The 17,992-nt window shown below is 41.2% G+C and overlaps 1 protein-coding gene across 1 annotated transcript; it reads right to left on the reverse strand.

Annotated features, from left to right (window-relative positions):
- Positions 1–1,349: 1,349 nt before the first annotated feature.
- On the reverse strand, positions 1,350–8,608 carry LOC308080549 (uncharacterized protein; the record flags this gene model as incomplete). The annotated part of the gene is made up of 7 exons (XM_080422444.1): positions 8,541–8,608; positions 6,519–6,709; positions 5,322–5,669; positions 3,940–3,977; positions 3,138–3,191; positions 2,616–2,741; positions 1,350–1,442 (listed from the first exon to the last, which is right to left on the reverse strand). Exons 2-7 carry the CDS (start codon positions 6,598–6,600, stop codon positions 1,350–1,352), a joined length of 741 nt encoding a protein of 246 aa, XP_080278570.1. The 5' UTR covers positions 6,601–6,709; positions 8,541–8,608.
- Positions 8,609–17,992: the final 9,384 nt, after the last annotated feature.

The raw sequence follows: 17,992 nt of genomic DNA on the forward strand, positions 1-17,992 counted from the left end.
AAGCCCTGTGTTGCGATGTTGCGGTGTTGTGGTCTTCTAGATCTGCTATTTTTCCTGAATGTCCTCCCCAAAATAGGGACACTATAGGGACAGTATATGCTTTATACTTTCATACTAACACTCAGTATTTTATGATGTATGTTGTAGCGATTGTTGTAGCGATTGACTGACTTAATGTCTTTTGATGCATATGGTTATCATTTTGATTGTTATGGGTTCTTTTGCAGGGGTGGTATAGTTTTTTGCTATAGTTATGCTTTTACTGTTTTGGGAATTGCACTTACTTATTGTTTTGGGAATGAAGTTAGAGTTTCAGGAAATACTTTGAAGCAATGAAGAAAAAAAACAAGTGTGTAAAGCTTACTTGTAAGCCTGGGGAGCCTGAATTTCCTCTGTCTCCCTTCATTCCTGGTGTCCCAGGTACACCCTACAAGGAAGCACGATCCAGTCATCAGAATAGTCTTCATTATTTATATTATTGCATAATAGTAACAAAGCAGTGCTGTTGAACCACTTTCTACCAGGTGTCCATATTTTGGGCATGTCATAGCAAACTGGAAGTTAATGTTATACTGTACTGTACTGTTAAATGTACACATACTGTAACACTGAGCCTACAGAACAGAGTTATTGTAATACTGTACGGTTAGCTTTAACATGCAACAATTCCATAGTACAACAGAGTAGAACGCTAGTTACTTACCATCGGTCCCTGTAGGTACAGTCCACAGTTATTAGTGCATTGTTTGTGCGCAGACAGACAGACAGACAGACAGACAGACAGACAGACAGACAGACAGACAGACAGACACATACACACACAAAAGGAGAGAGATAGACACAAACATTAGACATATTGAAACCATGTGTATTGTTTGAATTGTATTACTCTACTGGTTTTATATAAAGATCTATCATACCTTATCATCCCATATATATATGGGATGTACTTTCAATATACTTTTGAATGTGTACACTGTAAAATGATGTGTTAATATTTGAACCCTACAGTATATACCCAGTTGACTGGAGTCCCCCAGGGGTCTATACTAGGCCCCCTCCTTTTTCCCTCTACACCAAATATCTTTGCTGAAAATAGCCGATCTACAAGCGCACAACATGTTGTGTTGCGGTGCTGTGGGCTTGTAGATCTACTATTTTCCCTGAATGTTCTCCCCAAAATAGGGACACTAGGGTTCATATGCTTTCAGTGTTCAGAATTAACAATCAGTATTTTTGAATGGGTGGTATAGTTTTATGAGAAATGCTTTTACTGTTTTGGGAATTGCACTTACAGTACTTATTGTTTTGGGAATGAGGTTAGAGTTTCAGGAAATACTTTGAAGCAATTAAGAAAAAAACAAGTGTGCAAAGCTTACTGGGAAGCCTGGGGAGCTTGAATTTCCTCTGTCTCCCTTCATTCCTGGTGTCCCAGGTAAACCCTACAAGGAAGCATGCCAGTCATCAGAATAGTCTATATCATTTATGATATTACATAATAGTAACAGAACAGCGCTGTTGAACCACTTTCTACCTGGTGGCCATATTTTGGGCAGGTCAGTACATTACATTACATTACATTACAGTCATTTAGCAGACGCTTTTATCCAAAGCGACTTACAATAAGTGTATTCAACATAGGTAGGGAACGAAAACTACTAATCACCAGAAGTCTTTAGTGCATTTTCTGCAAAAACAAGCAACCAAGAGTATACCTAGCGCTAAGGTAAAAGTGCAATATATCAGCTACCTATTTCCTTAAACAGATGAGACTAAATAGTTAAATCAATATAAGTTAATGTTATACTGTACTGTAATAAATAATAAATAATAATACAAAACAAGCCAGAAAGCACGCACATCCACTGTCTAAAGTGCCAGGTGCAGGGCAGAACTCAAAATCTAACAAAAATAGCGTCCGCCACTCTCATGCCTTAATATGAAGTTTAAAAAAATAACCTGACTGAGAATGAGCATGTGAACATTAAGGCGATATGTCAATATATCACATATGTCTCTTGGACATGAGTAGACATTATGCTACGATGAGTTTTGGATAACGGCCTACCTCTCGTTTTTGTGATGTTTCGGTGAGCAGAGACCGTTTGTTTCCCCCACGTCTCCTGACATCATCACATTATTAATGCTGCTTCGATAGATTTTAAGCTTAAGTTCATGCACCAGCAGCACATTTCATCCCTAGAAAAGCGTTCTGTGCATCTTATCTACGCCATGTCAATACCAATAAGTGTACCACTGGCATTACCTGGTAGTGATGGCAGCCGACACCCTGATTGGTTTAATTAATGTGACCACTATTCAGTACATGTTGCACCAGGTGCTAACTCATTGCGCCCACATAAACCTATAGCTAAATTGGTGTGGACCCCCCCCCCCCCAAAACGCAAGTTAAGTTCCGCCATTAAAATAGTGTCTTTTGACCCATATGGTTATCATTTCGATTGAATGGGTGTTCTTTTGCATGGGTGTTATAGTTCTTTGAGAAACCTTTTTACTGTTTTGGGGATTGCACTGATTGTTTTGGGAATGAGGTTATAGTTTCAGGAAATGCATCGAAGCCAAGAAAAACTGTAACCAAGGTGTATAAAGCTTACTGGTTGGCCATGTCCTGTGCCAGATCCTGGATCTCCTTTCTCTCCCTTCACTCCGTCCTGCCCAAGACGACCGTCCAGCCCAGGACGACCGTCCAGCCCAGGACGACCGTCCAGCCCAGGTCCACCCTACAATGAAGTCATCAGAATAGTCTTTTTGATTTATATTATTACATAACGGTAACAAAACAGTGCTGTTATTGTCATCTTATTTTGGGCATGTCATAGCATGTTAATGTTATACTGTACTGTTGCTGTTAAATGTACACATAGCACTGAGCCTACAGAACAGAGTTAATGTAATACTGTACTGTTAGCTTATTAGTGGGTAATTCAAGTGTAGTGCATTCTATGTGGGCGGCGCACACACACACACACACACACACACACACACACACACACACACACACACACACACACACACACACACACACACACACACACACACACACACACACACACACACACACACACACACACACACACACACACACACAGTGTGTGTGGACTGTAAAACCTACTCACCGGTCGACCCGGAAATCCATTTTCTCCCTTGGGGCCAGAAGGCCCAGCCGGACCCTACAGAACCGAATTAAAGGATTTATAGATAACCTTTTTAATAAAACCAATACTAAAAATAATACATCCACAGAACATTTTTTTTCGCGGCACACACAGTCATTATGTCAAATCGACAAGCTTTATCATTACCATTCAAGTATTTTTCTCTCAAAAACCGTAAGGGCTATCAGGTACCACATTTGGTAGAGAGGTTCACTGTCCCGACGGCAGGAAAAAATAATAACACCAATGCCTCATGGTGGCACTAAAATAGCCCACTTTTCCCCTGGATTCCGAGACAAAATGTTAACTGTACTTTACAGAAACATGATTTGTTTTGGATTGGATCTTCCAATCCAAATTAGTTACACATCCCGGGAGTCATGTGACAATGGAATTGGCTTGTAAAATTTGTGGGAGGGACTATAAAAAAACATAAAAACATATATCAACCCCAAATTTAATGGCTATAGCCACACTGTAAGTGTCAAATTGGATTAGTCAAAACCTGTTGATGCCTCTCTCAGAACGCTGTTCTATCTTGGAGCATCGATGCATGGCACAGACCATCCAAAATTAGATGGAACAATGCAGAAAGGTAACCTCTTTTTATTTCATTTATACCGGCGGGCTCTCTTGACACGCGTCAGTGATGCTTGCATCAGTGACACCTTTGTGTCACAACATTTAATATAATACTGTTAGCTGTGTTAGCTGTGGAATACATGTACACTTCCAAAGTACAACAGAGTAGTACGCTACTTACAGGTTGTCCCACGGGGCGAGCTGGAGGTCCAATGTCCCCTGTAGGTACATGGTTATTAGTGCATTCACACACAAAAAGAGACATAGACACATTAGACAAACACAAAACACAAAATGCACATCTTCTGAGTGTGGCATGGCACACAATATTATACATTACATTACATTACGGTCATATAGCAGACGCCTTTATCCAAAGCGACTTACAATAAGTGCATTCAACATAAGTACGCAAGAAAACTACTAATCACCGGAAGTCTTAAGTGCATTCTCTTCTAAAACAAGCAACTAAGAGTATACCTAGCGCTATGGTAAAAGGCAATATATCAGCTACCTACTTTCTTAATGATGAAGACAGATGAGACAAACAGGAAAATCAAATGAGCAAGAGCTCAAACCAATAAGTGTATCAAAATAACCAAGATCCAATAAAACAAGAGCTCGTACAAATAATTGACAACAAGTAAGCAAGGCTAAGTGGAAGGGTCAGGGTAGTGTTTCCTGAAGAGGTGGGTTTTGCGGCGAAAGATGGGCAGTGACTCTGCTGTCCTGACATCAGTGGGGAGTTCATTCCACCACTGTGGGGCCAGAACAAAAAGCTGTGACTGCGTAGATCGGCCAGAAGGACTACTGAACGACGGGGAAAGCAGTCGCCCCGAGGCGGCAGACCGAAGTGGTCGGGCAGGGGTGTAAGCCTCGACCCCTATAACTCCGAAACTTTTTACGTTGGGGAAAACGACTAATTTTGTATGGGCGATCGCTTCGCCATTGTGACCCGTGTGAAAGATGTTATCGTTCCAGGCGTTAGCCAGGACCATCGCGGAAAATGCATGCATGCTTTTTTTCACATGGAATGCAGGTCGTGGAGTCTACAGCTAAAAACAGCGCTGCGCAGCTCAACGGTGAGATTTCTGGCACCCAATGTGTTAATATGAGGATTTTCTGAAACGTCTATGGAAAAATTAATGGGATTTCTATCTGTGGAAACTACATACAATATTCATACAATATTTCATACAATATTTCCGCCTCCTAGGGCTGAAACTGTAGCCACTAGAGGGAGGGTAAGGAAAGTTTGACTATCCACTGGTGGCCATTTTGAAAAATGGCTGCTACGGCCACCAGATTGCGAATTTGTGAGTGCCCAATATCAAGTTTTGTTCCCAGTATATCTATCAACACATCTGCCAAATTTGCTGCAAAAAGTAAATGATTGGTCTGATGTACAGTAATACAGTATGCTGAGCTTACTACAACCATAAACTTGTTAAAGAGGGGGGCTGAGCTGGGAAGAATAGCATATCCCTCCCCATACGCTAAATCATCCTGGTGAAAATCCACACTGTCACACGCACGCACGCACGCACGCGAGCGACCACTTACCATTAACTGTGAAGCAAGTATCGTTTTGGATGGATTCTGTCTTGTCATCGGAAAATATACATCTGTAACAGCCCTCATCTGCTTTGGTTACATTTCTGACTACTATGGTGGTGGTACTAGTCTGCACTCCTGTGTCTATAAACTCCACTTTCCCCTGAAAGGGAGGGTTGATCTGGGTGCCAAAACGTTTGCTGTAGGTGGCGACATTCTGTGTTTCTCGTTTTAGAATTTTCTGCCATGTAACTTGATTGATGATGATCTTGAATTGTATCAGTTGGCAGGTGAAACGGGCCTCCTCTCCCACCATGGCCATTACAGGACCCTGTGTTTGGATCATCTCTGATAGACCTATAGGTGGAGGAGGTGACAGTTATACAGTACACATACATACCATTGACTGTATAAACAGTTGTGCCTGTGTGTGTGTGTGTGTGTGTGTGTGTGTGTGTGTGTGTGTGTGTGTGTGTGTGTGTGTGTGTGTGTGTGTGTGTGTGTGTGTGTGTGTGTGTGTGTGTGTGTGTGTGTACACAACTGGTGAACCACACTTCACTTTTTAATCAGTGTCAAGCCCAGGTTGGATACATAATTTACAATTGGTGAAACAGGCAATGTGATCTCAAGCACCTGAGATCAGGCAGTAGTAGGGATAACAACTAATCTACTATTGATTAATTAGTTCTAGCACCCAGGAAACGCTACATTATCAGGAGTACTGTGTCTTATGAGCGCATGTAGCCTTTGTGGGGTTTGATACTGACTATTGACTGGTATAGAACCTGAAAAAAGAAATAATAATAATAATAATAATAATAATAATAATAATAACTATTATTATTATTATTATTTATTCTGCTTTAGTAGTTTTTGCGGGTATTTGTCACGGTACATTTGCAAATATATAAAATTTGTGCCCTGTCTTTAATCCATCCTTATAGGAGCAGTGGGTGCAATTTATTCAGCGCCCGAAGAGCAGTTAGGGGTTAAGACACCGAGTGTCAAGAGCCCGAGAGCGGACTGGCAACATCCTGATTACTAGACGGCCTCTTCTACTGAGCTACGGCTGCTCTATCCCCCCGCCCGCCTGTGTGTATGTGTGTCCACCAGTTATTCTGCCTCCAGTTGTTTACTAGTCTTTTAAGACAGGCAATGCTATATATCAGGAGTAATCATGTTAAAAACAGCTGAAAATACCTTTACCTTCTGGGAAGCCTAGGAGTACAAAAAGTCCTGTAGTAAGAAGAGCCATGCGTGCTCTCCCTGAACCAATGAGACACTTCATGGTTGTACTGTATTTGCAGTGGGAAAATGACTGAGCTTGTGCTTTCACAGTCTCATCCACTTCAGTCTCAGTCACAGCTGGAAGTATATCCTCTGCAGCCGTTATTTCACTGTAACACAGGGGTATATTGGAAATTAGCCAATCTACAAGCTCACAATGCATCGTGAGATTTGTGACTCATTGTGAGCTTGTAAATCATCCTTTTTATAATGTTATGACAAACCACAACATTGATATAAGCAGCCGAGTCTCCAGTAGGAGACTCAAATGCAGGTCATTTGAGTCTCCTGCCGGAGAGACCGCCGGTCATCAAATTATTGGCTTAGGAATGCAACAAAAAACTAAAAATCTCCATGAATTCAAGGCTTCGTGGCATGTGTAATTGATAGAAAATAAATCATTTTGGGGGTGAACTACTCCTTTAAGACCCAATTTCATATCATCCACCTCAGGTTTGCTGTTTTGAATATGATCCCAGAACCCCTCTAAATCATATCAGGGGAGTGCAGCAGCATGAATAAACACAGAAATGACCCTGGCAGCATATCAATGGTTCAGGTATGTCCTGTTTTTTCTCAACTGCTATGGTGAAAGAAGGGAACTTGGAAAGTCTTTAGCCCAGAAAACAAAAACATATGAAGATATAATGATACAATGAATATATTGAATTTTCCTGTTATGACCAAAATAAATTACTACTATGACTAAAAAAACTAAACAAAGAAGGAACTGAAATCTCAGCCTTGAATTTGTGCACCGCACATGAATCTGGATTAAGTGTTGTCAGCAGTATATTTTAAGCATATTTGTCTCATAAGCAATAACTGCACAGAAGAAAGGGAACTTGGAAAGATACTTTTGGACAAACCACGTGATTTGACTAGATTTTTCCAGTCAAACTGGGAACAAGAAATAAGGAACTGAATGTGTAACGTAAATCAAATGTGATCAGTTGCTCATCAGTATTTTTGAACTGCCCTTAATTATCTTTGCATTATTGTGCATAACCCTACTTTCATAATTTATATTTCTTAGCTTTATTATTCATATTAAAATATTCTATTGTTCTCTTTTTTTTTAAATCATTGACTATGTTTGCAATATTTGAATTAGCAGCCTGCAATAAGACATAAAAGCGGTGGTGATTTTCACCATCTGGCGAATTTATTTATTTGCCAGACAGTTTTATTTATTATATATATATTTATTTATACAGATAAATCCTGTTGAATACAGCTAAATCCTGTTGTTTGTCCAAGACCAAGGACCACAATTGGGCATGCGTTGCCAATCGTCTTAGTGTTCCCCATCGCCTTATAATAACAGCACTGTAGAACTCATCAGGAATGTGTTTCACTTACTCAAGCATAATAGGCATTTTCGGTCCAAAATAACACAAATAATTCATAGATTTCTGTCAAATAAGGTAACACAGACTCATTGCCTTTACTGTTGCACATAGTTATCACATGGACTGATCATGTGTAGTCACCCCCCCAAAGATCCATTCTGAGTAACCTGTTTATTTTTCCGCGCCAGGAGGCCGGGACGGCGAGGGATTATGTTTTCGCTCCTGTGAGTCTGTCTGTCTGTAAACGGCTAATGTCAGGCAACGTTGGACCGATCGGCGTGAAACTTTGCACGCACACTCCCAGTATAGGCCAATGAAGAACCAATGAAATTAATTGGCCTCATAGTGGAGCTATAACAGCCCGATTCACATTATGATACATTTTCAACATGAATATAACCATAATTATAATATTGAATACAAGTTAAATACTACAAAAATCATGGAATCCGAAGCAACGCATTGTGAGCTTGTGGGCTATTTTCACTATAGTTTGAGTGGGAGACATAAAATGTCTCTTTTGGGTATCGAGCTAAACATGTTGGGAACCACTGGTCTAAAACAAAAGTTAAAAAAACTGCAACTTTACCTGTTAAATGTTCACTCCTCTGTAGAGACGATATTCAATAGTATGAATAGAAATAAATGTAGCTGGTATATTGCACCAATGTGTCCTTTATATACGTAGCCCAATGGTGTGTCCCATTGGTTTCTGTTCTGCTTGCATTGTCCATCAACTGACTGGGGGAGGACAGCCTGTATGATGTCACTTTCCTCAACAACAAAAAAGAAGAGGTGCTGATGTGATGTGCGTACGGAAAGCTCTCGCCCTACTTTGCAGAAACTCTCTCTGAAACCACTGTCGCTGATTATTTAGCTAATTGACTTAAGACTAAAGACTTGTATGGTATATCCAGGACTATATCATTTATTAAGGGTTAATAACAGTGTGGGAATAGCATTCTAAATTGAGAAATAGACTGTGAGACCTTATATGGTAAGAAAATAGTGCTGTGAGACCTTTTTGCTCTGAACAGGTGTGAAGCTGCGACTACTGCATTAGGATGAAAGGTAAATAGGGCCCAGAGTCACAACAGACAGAGACAGCTGATTCAACCAGCTGCTATCAAATCTAAGAATAATGCCACTCCTCTTAAATTATCTCTTTTTGTCTAAATCATTCATAGAAGGTTGAATACATATGTGTGTGGTCTTATATTGAGGCTAATGGGATGTTGAACAATGATTTCATAATAGGAGCTTGTGTAAAAGTGCAGGTTGATAGATAAATGTTCTGTGTTTAAACCAAGACAGATTGTGTGACTGAGAAAAGGGCTGGTCAGGAAGCCTGTTGTTTTTAGAAGTTTGTTTATGAGTGGTCAAGGAGGAGGACAAGGAGGTGGTCCTATGTGAAATGTCTTTCTGTATAAAATACAATGTAGTTGTGATCTAAGGACACTCTGTGATTGGCAATGCAGATGTCAACGTCTATGGAAATAAATACATTTCTGTGGACAAACCCTCTTTCAAACTGGATCCTTGTTCTTCTTGCACTTAGGGAATAGTGTTTTTTCCTGTCTGATCATGGCCAATATACGACACTTGCACATTGAGTCCGTAATTTTGGTATCCATTATTTTAATCCATCATCCGATAAAAATCGTTGTACGCACAGGAACCTTAGTTATGAAGATTTACCAGTAGGAAACAAAACATCATCCTTATTAAGCAGAGAAGATTGTGTGGTCCTCTCACTTGTTGAAACCTAAATAAATATTGTGTCTACTCCTTCCAATCCTGAGATCACTGATAAACATTTAAAATTCCATGTATGGCGCACAAAAAACAAGATGCAGCAATTTACAGGGTAATTGTAAAGTTATTTTCAGGCTGTATCTGTCAGGCATGGCGCAATTGGTGCATACCGACAGATGCAGACCGGCTGCCTCAAAATGTTCAGATCAGCCTTTTATAACGCCACCAGGAGGACGATTTTAGCATACTTTTTTTTTAATATTGCTCCTACAGATTTTGTCCAAACATAACACAAATTGGTACACCGTATCTCTATAGTCATGTGATCAAGACGGATCTGTCCGATTTTTCATATTCCATCCTGATTGGCCAAGATTGGCTTCCAAAGTTTGCAGGATTAGTCCGTTTTGAACAAAATTCCTCTAATCATGAACGCAGCGTGCGATTTACGTGACATTTTTCAAATCAATTCCACATCATGCTCAATGAGATGCGTAACAGTGGGCACATCTTGTAACAGAGTAGGATAACTGTTAATAAGAGCCAACAACTCAGAACGTTTGTCATCATCCAAATAGGCCAAATTAGAATCAAGTTTACTCAAGGACTCAGTATTGTTCAACCGACCCTGTAAAATGACCTCAGGAGTCTCGCCCTCCTCTGGAGTAACTACCAGAGATGAAGACCCAGCTACCCTGGTTGTACAAAGACATGCATTAACCGTTTCCCCATCAGCTTGATTCGAGTAATAGGATTTTAACAGATTCACATGACACAGTTTAGTCTTCTTTCTATTGTCTGGAGTAGCTATGATGTAATTCTGCTCTGTCTCCTGTCTCACAACAGTGTAAGGCCCACTGAATTTTGCCTGGAAAGGGGAACTCACTATCGGCTGAAGAAGCAAAACTTGATCTCCAGCTTTAAACTGCTAAAGCTCTGTACGCCTGTCATAAAGGGACTTCATTTTTCTCTGTGACTGTCCTAACTTCTCCTTGCACTTTCCACCGCCAAAATCAACCTGTGTCTAAACCCATTGACATAGTCAAGGAGACTTTTAGGGGGTTCAGCTACTTTCCAGCTGTCCTCTAAAATAGCCATGGGACCACGAACTTTGTGACCAAACACCAGGTCATTCGGGATGAAACCTGTGCTCTCCTGGACTACCTCTCTAGAAGCCAACAAGAGCCACGGTAACCCCTCCTCCCAATCTCGCCCCAGTTCTGTACTGTACGTGCGCAACATGGACTTAAGGGTTTGATGGAACCGCTCTAAGGCCCCCTGTGACTGAACATGATAAGAACTTGGCTTGAGAACCTCGGCAAACATACGGGAGGTGAAATTAGAACCCTGATCGCTCTGTATGATTTTTGGTATCCCAAACACTGAGATGTACTGTGTCATAGCTTTCACAACCGACTTGGTGGTTATGGTTCGAAGTGGATAAGCTGCCGGGTACCGGGTTACTTGGCACATAACTGTGAGCAAATATGTATGGCCCAGCTTTGAACGAGACAACGGCCCAACACAGTCAATAATGAGGTGTTCAACCGTTTTCTCCACTGCAGGAATTGGACACAGTGGAGCTGGCTTTATTGACTGGTTCGGCTTGCTCATCACACTTTTTGATGTATGCCGAAATGTCACGCTTCAAACGGGGCCAAAAACAATATCGCAACACCCGATCATAGGTTTTCTTTACACCCTGATGCCCAGCAACATTATCATGACACGTTTGTAACACCAATGTCCGAAATTTATTCGGAACCACTAACTGAAAAATTGGACCCCCCCCCCCCCCAGAGCTTCTGCTTGAGGAACCCACTTGCGAAAGAGCAAGCCCTCCTGCAGAAAATATCCATGTACACTACTGTTTATCTTGTCAAAAGACGAGGCTTTGTCAAACTGCTCTTGCAAACTAGGATAATTTTTCTGTTCTACAGCCAAATCAACACGTGACATAAATCAGCTCAGGCAAAGTCAAATCAAATGTACCACAACCCACCTCCTGATCGGCACTTTGGATATCATGTGATGGCACGTGTAGCAACACAAGCTGGATATACCACTGCAACATCAGACACACTGTCTTGTTGAACAGACCCAGGCCACTTTCTAGTAACTACATTTAGTACCTGATCTGCCCATACTCGTTCCCCACAGAGGTCGTTACCGAGAATGATGTCCACCCCTGCAACCGGCAACTCCGGCCGCACCCCCATGTGAACTCCTCCATTAACCAAGTCTGAAATGAGAGACATTTTATGCACTGGAAGTGGAAATACAAACATGCCCATTCCCTGAATCAAAATGCTCTCCCCTGTATCAGTTTCAGTTGTAAAAGGTAAAACACCCTCTCGTACAAAAGAATCTAATGATCCACAGTCTCGTAGCACCCTCACTGGCACCTGTTTGTCACTTCCTGTCACAGATATGAAACCCTTAGAAATGAATGGCAAATATGCATCAGCAGTCTTAGGCTTCAATAGCGCACTCTGCTGTCCTAAAGACAAAGCCACTGGGCTGAGTGAGTTGGTCATGGCAGATGGTTTAACCTGTGAGCCCGTGAACCTCTCCTTAGATTTAAGGACTGGACACTCCTTTTTCCAATGTCCGTTAGCTTTACAATAATGACACAGGCCCACTGCTTTGTCATTTGTTCCTGGTGTCACCCTGTTGTCAACTCTGTTGTCGAACCTGTTGTCGAACCTGTGGCCATGAAACTCTGTTCCGGTCTTTAAATCCATCCCTGTACACTTTCTCTGTACTTTGACCACTGTAATTGTTCTTGTGAATTAACACGTACTCATCTGCTAAAGCTGCTGCCTCGGCTGGAGTTTTTTACCTTACTCTCAGTTACGTACAGTATGTGGCCACATTAGCCGGTAGAGTGTTCTTGAACTGTTCCATTACCACTAGGTTAAATAGTTGTTAGAATTTCTCAACCTCTGATGATGAACACCAACGTGCAAATTGTGTAGTCAAATCTCTTACAAATTCCACATGCGATTGTTTGTCACGTTTTCTCCAGGTACGACACCGCTGCCTGTACGCCTCTGGCACAAACTCATACATTTTTAACACTGCTGCCTTAACTTTTACAAAACTCCTACTATCCATAGGACTTACAGCAGCAATGCCTCCTGTGCTTTTCCTGTGAGTATAGAATGTAACATTAAGGCGCGATCTGTGTCTGGCCAGTTACGTGCCGCTGCTACTCTGTCAAATAGGCCTGACCTCTAGTAGTCGAATAGTCGACTAATTAGTCGAGGGGTGTCTGAGTCGACTGCCAAACTCTTAGTCGAATTATAAAAAAATCATTAAATGTTTTTATTCGACTGAGAGATTGGCCTAGTTTGTTATATTAATTAAATAATAGTTTGCCAAAAATAGGATATACATCATGATTTATTGGGAGAAACCAATAGTGTTAAATCAGACACTAAGCACCCCTACAGCCCAAATGGAATGTTCCTCTATTGCATAACATATTTTTTGCATGATTTGACTGAGAGATTGGCAGTCGAATCAGACTGATTCGACTGCCAATCTCAGTCGAATCATGCATTAGTGTTGCATTAGTCGACTGCCAGTCGACTATTGGCAATTAGTCGCCAATCAGATTCGACTATACAAATCTTAGTCGGGACAGGCCTACTGTCAAATAATAAAAAGAATGTATCGGGATCCTTTTCATTGAACTTGGGAAGTAGCCTCAGGTTAACGCCAAAGTCAGAAGATTTTACACTCCCTCCCCTTTCAGTATTACCAGTGAACAGTGAGTCTGATGATAGCTTACCCTGTTGGATCAATTCTAGATCTTTGTATTCCACATCTAACTAGCCATCTCAATTTGTTGTTTGATTTTTTTCCACTTCCACCACATGTTGCTGTTTTAACAATAAAAGCTCCTTTCTCTCTTTGAACCCCACACTGGATTCTCCCATATCCCCATCTTCCTCATCATCTTCCTCCTCTTCATCATCATCTTCCTCCTTTTTCTTCTCAACTTCCTCCTCAACCGGCTGAAGGATCCCCTTCGCCACTAAACCTCTCAATAGACTGGCCTTCATAGGTGCCTTGAGCTTTTCTGTTAGTGGAATTTCATATTGAGCAGCTATCAACATTAACTGTTCCTTGGTACACAGTTCCACTGATGGAGATTTAACAACATTTTCCATGACTGAACTCATATTTTTTTGAGCAGATAACTCAAAATAAACAAAACTCAGTGTTGGGGCTGTGTAACACAAGGTGCAGGTGAACTTAACAACCCCCCCCCCTAGCTTATCTAATAGACTAGACTAACTAACTACCTTCATCCTAACAGTCGGCACCCGAGCATGAGGAATGCTCCCCTCCAGCCACTTATTGTGACCCTCAAGATCCGCCACTATTCAAACACTAAGGTTAAATCAAATTAAAGAAACAAAACAACCGGTAACCTAACGGCACCGGTCGCTCATGGATTTGTTCCCACACTTTTTGTTGTTCACTACCCCCCTGTAATACACATCCCAACTCCCAACTTACCTTGTACTCTGCACTCCGGGGCCAAATGCTCTCTCTCCCCAGCTCCTAACAAAACAAACAAACTTATGTGTGAAACTCCCAACAAACAAATTCCAAAGCAATTTCAAATCAACCGAACAAATCTAAATTTCCAACCAAACAAAGTGACTTTTAACACATTCGGTGCCAGAATTTTATAATAACAGATTACGTTCGGTGCCAGAAATCTCACCGTTGAGCTGCTGTTTAAGCTGTAGACTCCAAGACGAGCAATCCATGTGAAAAAAAGCATGCGTGTATTTTGAACGATGGTCCTCGCTAACGCCTGGAACGATAACATCTTTCACGCGGGTCACAATGGCTAAGCGATCGCCCATACAAAATTTGTAGTTTTCCCCAACGTAAAAAGTTTCTGAGTTATAGGGGTTTTAGAGAAGGAGATAGAACAGAAGCGGATGGGGAGCCATGTTTTTTGGCACAGTGATCTATAAGGCCCTTCCTTCTCAGGATCACCGTGGGTGATTCCAGAGCTGCTCCAGCCCCTCCCGTGTGAAAAAAAACAAAAAAAACAAAAGAGACTGAAAACACAGTTCAGACCGTTTTCGGCACCGAAGCGCTACTCGGTGCAAACACGGTTCAGACCGTGTTTGGCACCCGCGGCCCTATTCTGGGCGCCGTCTTACCCATTATCCCTAAACTTCTTTGCCATTTTTTACTATTTTGAAAAACATTTTCAAATAGTTGAAATAGCAAATCTATAAGCTCACAATGTGTCGATGTAGATTGGCTATTTGAACTACTTGAAAATGTTTTTCAAAATAGTAAAAAATGGCAAAGAAGTTTAGGGATAATGGGTAAGATGGCGCCCAGAATAAGGCCGCCGATGTGTTAAGACGAGCCCCCATTTTGTCATGCACTAGGCCCTAGTGTCAAACTCATTTTGGTGTCCGGGCAAGATTGGTCAAATGGTGACTTGAGGTGGGCAGACTGGGCACGCAGACACGGAGACACGCATGCACGCTCATGCACATTCAGTTATACATCATTGTTTTTCAGTCTGTTGTCTCAGTCACTGCTATAACTACAGCATATCACTTTAAAACATTTTATGAAGATTATATACAAATTAATTATGAATTAATTAATTGCACGTCCCACTGGAAGGAGACCCCGGGTCAGACCAAGGACCAGATGGGGGGATTACATCTCCACACTGGCCTGGGAACGCCTCGGGATCTGTTGCCCCCGCGACCCGGCTCCGGATAAGCGTTTGAAGAATCGATGGATGGATTATAAAAAAATGATAAATATTTTCAGTAAATAGCTACAGTACACATATTTTTTTTTTTGAGGCCTACTATCAGCAATGCAACTCAGACAATGAACTCAGTTCAGTCGTTTTTATTGAACAATAACGAAAATTCAGAAAATGTAAATGAATCAAAATAATGACACTCAATGCTTTTTTTTCGGTTTTAGAATAGAAAAGAAATAACCCTAACAGTAAAAGCTCAGGTCAAAACAACATCATTTTATTTATTTATTTATTTTTTACAAAAAAATGATGTACCTGACATCTCTTTGCTTTAACTGACCTGTCAACATCAGGGACCAGGTTCTGAGCAGTAGTAACTTTCATAATGTAATAATTACTATAAAATCTCCATGTCTCTTCAGCTCTTTATAAACAAAAAATGCATATTTATTTTTTCTATTCTTTTGTCTTTGTTTTAGCCAAAATGTATCACTTGCACTACATTTTAAGTGACCTTTTTACTTTTGGAAAATAATATTGAAGAAACTGTTAACTGGTTAATGTGTGTACTGTCACTTTAAAAGCGCAATTTATACTTCATCGTACAACAGTGTCACGCACCAAACATGGCCGATCTCCAAGCTCACACCGCGTCTGTTCGCACCACGTTGTGAGCTTGTAGATCAGCCATTTTCGGCAACGATAGACTGAGAAGACAGCGCACATTGAATATGTCACTGTCACACTAGGCGACACTAGTCATTCATTCGCGTTTTTAAGAGTTTCCTAAACAGATTATTATCATTTGGATTATTAAAATTGTCAACGGAGACAGAGGACGAGTGAAACTTTTGAGCGTTTCACTCGTAACGGCCGTTATTCCACCGCACATGTAAACACAACGACGCAACCACCCGTAAAATGGAACCAAATGGACCCTTACGGTCCCCTTAAAGAAGCGATGTTACGATGTATCCAATAGTGAGCCAATAAAATTCCTCGTCCTTGTTTCCCTGGGCAGCGCTGGTTAGCAGGGATCTATACACTTTTAGACTGACATGTTTGAGCCAGCGTGGGTGATTAGATTTATTTCTTGATCTCCTCTTGTCTTGATTGTTTAGACATGACTTGGCCATTGTTCTCACAAAACAAGTTTGGCCACTATTAGACCTTCGCAGTCAGAGGCAAGGGGGGTTGGGGGGGATAACTGCCTGCCGGCTCCGCCGTTTTTTCCCCCGTTTTTTTTCCATTAGAGCTAGTATGAAAAGGTGTTTTTTCAAATCACTTCGCGGGCCGCAATGGACCTTTCCGCGGGCCGCAAAATGCCCGCGGGCCGCGAGTTTGACAAGCCTGCACTAGGGAATACATGACAAAAAGAGGGAGTCCACACAAAGTCAAACGTTTAAATTATATTTATTGATCTGAATTAATTTAATAATATTGTTAATCAAAAGCAAACAAGTATGAGAAGTGAGTCATTAATCAGTAATGTCTGCAGTGTATGGATGTGTGGAATGTGCTGTGCAAGTGTTGTATAAAAGGTGTGTATGGGGAACTGAAACAAAAGGGTTAGGCCCCAAAGGGCAGGTGGCAACCCTCAGCAGAGATCCTGCATCCAGGAAGGAGAGAGAGAGAGAATGAGAGGCAGGTGGTAGAGTTCCCTATATACTCTCCCAAACCACCTCACCCAGCTGCACCCAGTTGGTCCAACGGCCTGCTCCACTCCGCCCTACTCACTCAGGCTGCCGGCTAGCCAACAGTGAAAGCAGAGGGGGCAGGCCGTCACAGTGTCAATATGTGCTATTATTATTGTTATTACTATTATTATTATTATTATATATATATATATTTTTAAATGGGTTTAAGACGACTACAATTCTAAGCAAGATGTTGCTTCCCATGTGTGCAATAGTGTCCATATCTCAATATCTTTAAGTCACTCTTTGCACAGATATTGTGTATTATCACATTTAGAAATTTTGGTTTTTGAGCAGGGTTACAAAAGGTTCTCCAGACGGCAACAATGTTACAACTAAATGTTATATTCATATAATTTAACTTGAGTTTATTGAAAAGTACACCATAGTTCAAAATTATAAGTTTTTGCCATATGTTTATATTTACAGTAATACAGTATGGGAATCGGATCGTTAACAGGGAATCGTTAAGACATTTTAATTGTGAAATCCTAAAGGTTCCCAGCCCTAAGCGTGAGCCTCCGTGTTCGGAGCAGTGCCTTTTATGTAATCTGAACAGAGTGCTATAACCTGGGTCTCAAATAGAGTCTTTAGCAATTTAGCTGTACACCTGCTGATGTTATCCCTTTTATTTAATTTGGACCTCAAATGGTTTCATATGCAGAAGAATAATGTCCTTGAAGTCAATTAAATTCTAATGCCAACATACACCTATTCTAAACCAGAGGCGTAGCCAGCAGCTTCAGACCAACAGACTGGGGACCACGACCCGATAGACCTCAAGAGAGAGGTCAGGTTCTCGGGGTCGAGGCTCTCCCATGGGCA

The sequence above is a fragment of the Gymnoscopelus braueri genome (assembly GCF_963280865.1).
Source record: "Gymnoscopelus braueri genome assembly, chromosome: 24".
In the NCBI taxonomy this organism is placed as follows: Eukaryota; Metazoa; Chordata; class Actinopteri; order Myctophiformes; family Myctophidae; genus Gymnoscopelus; species Gymnoscopelus braueri.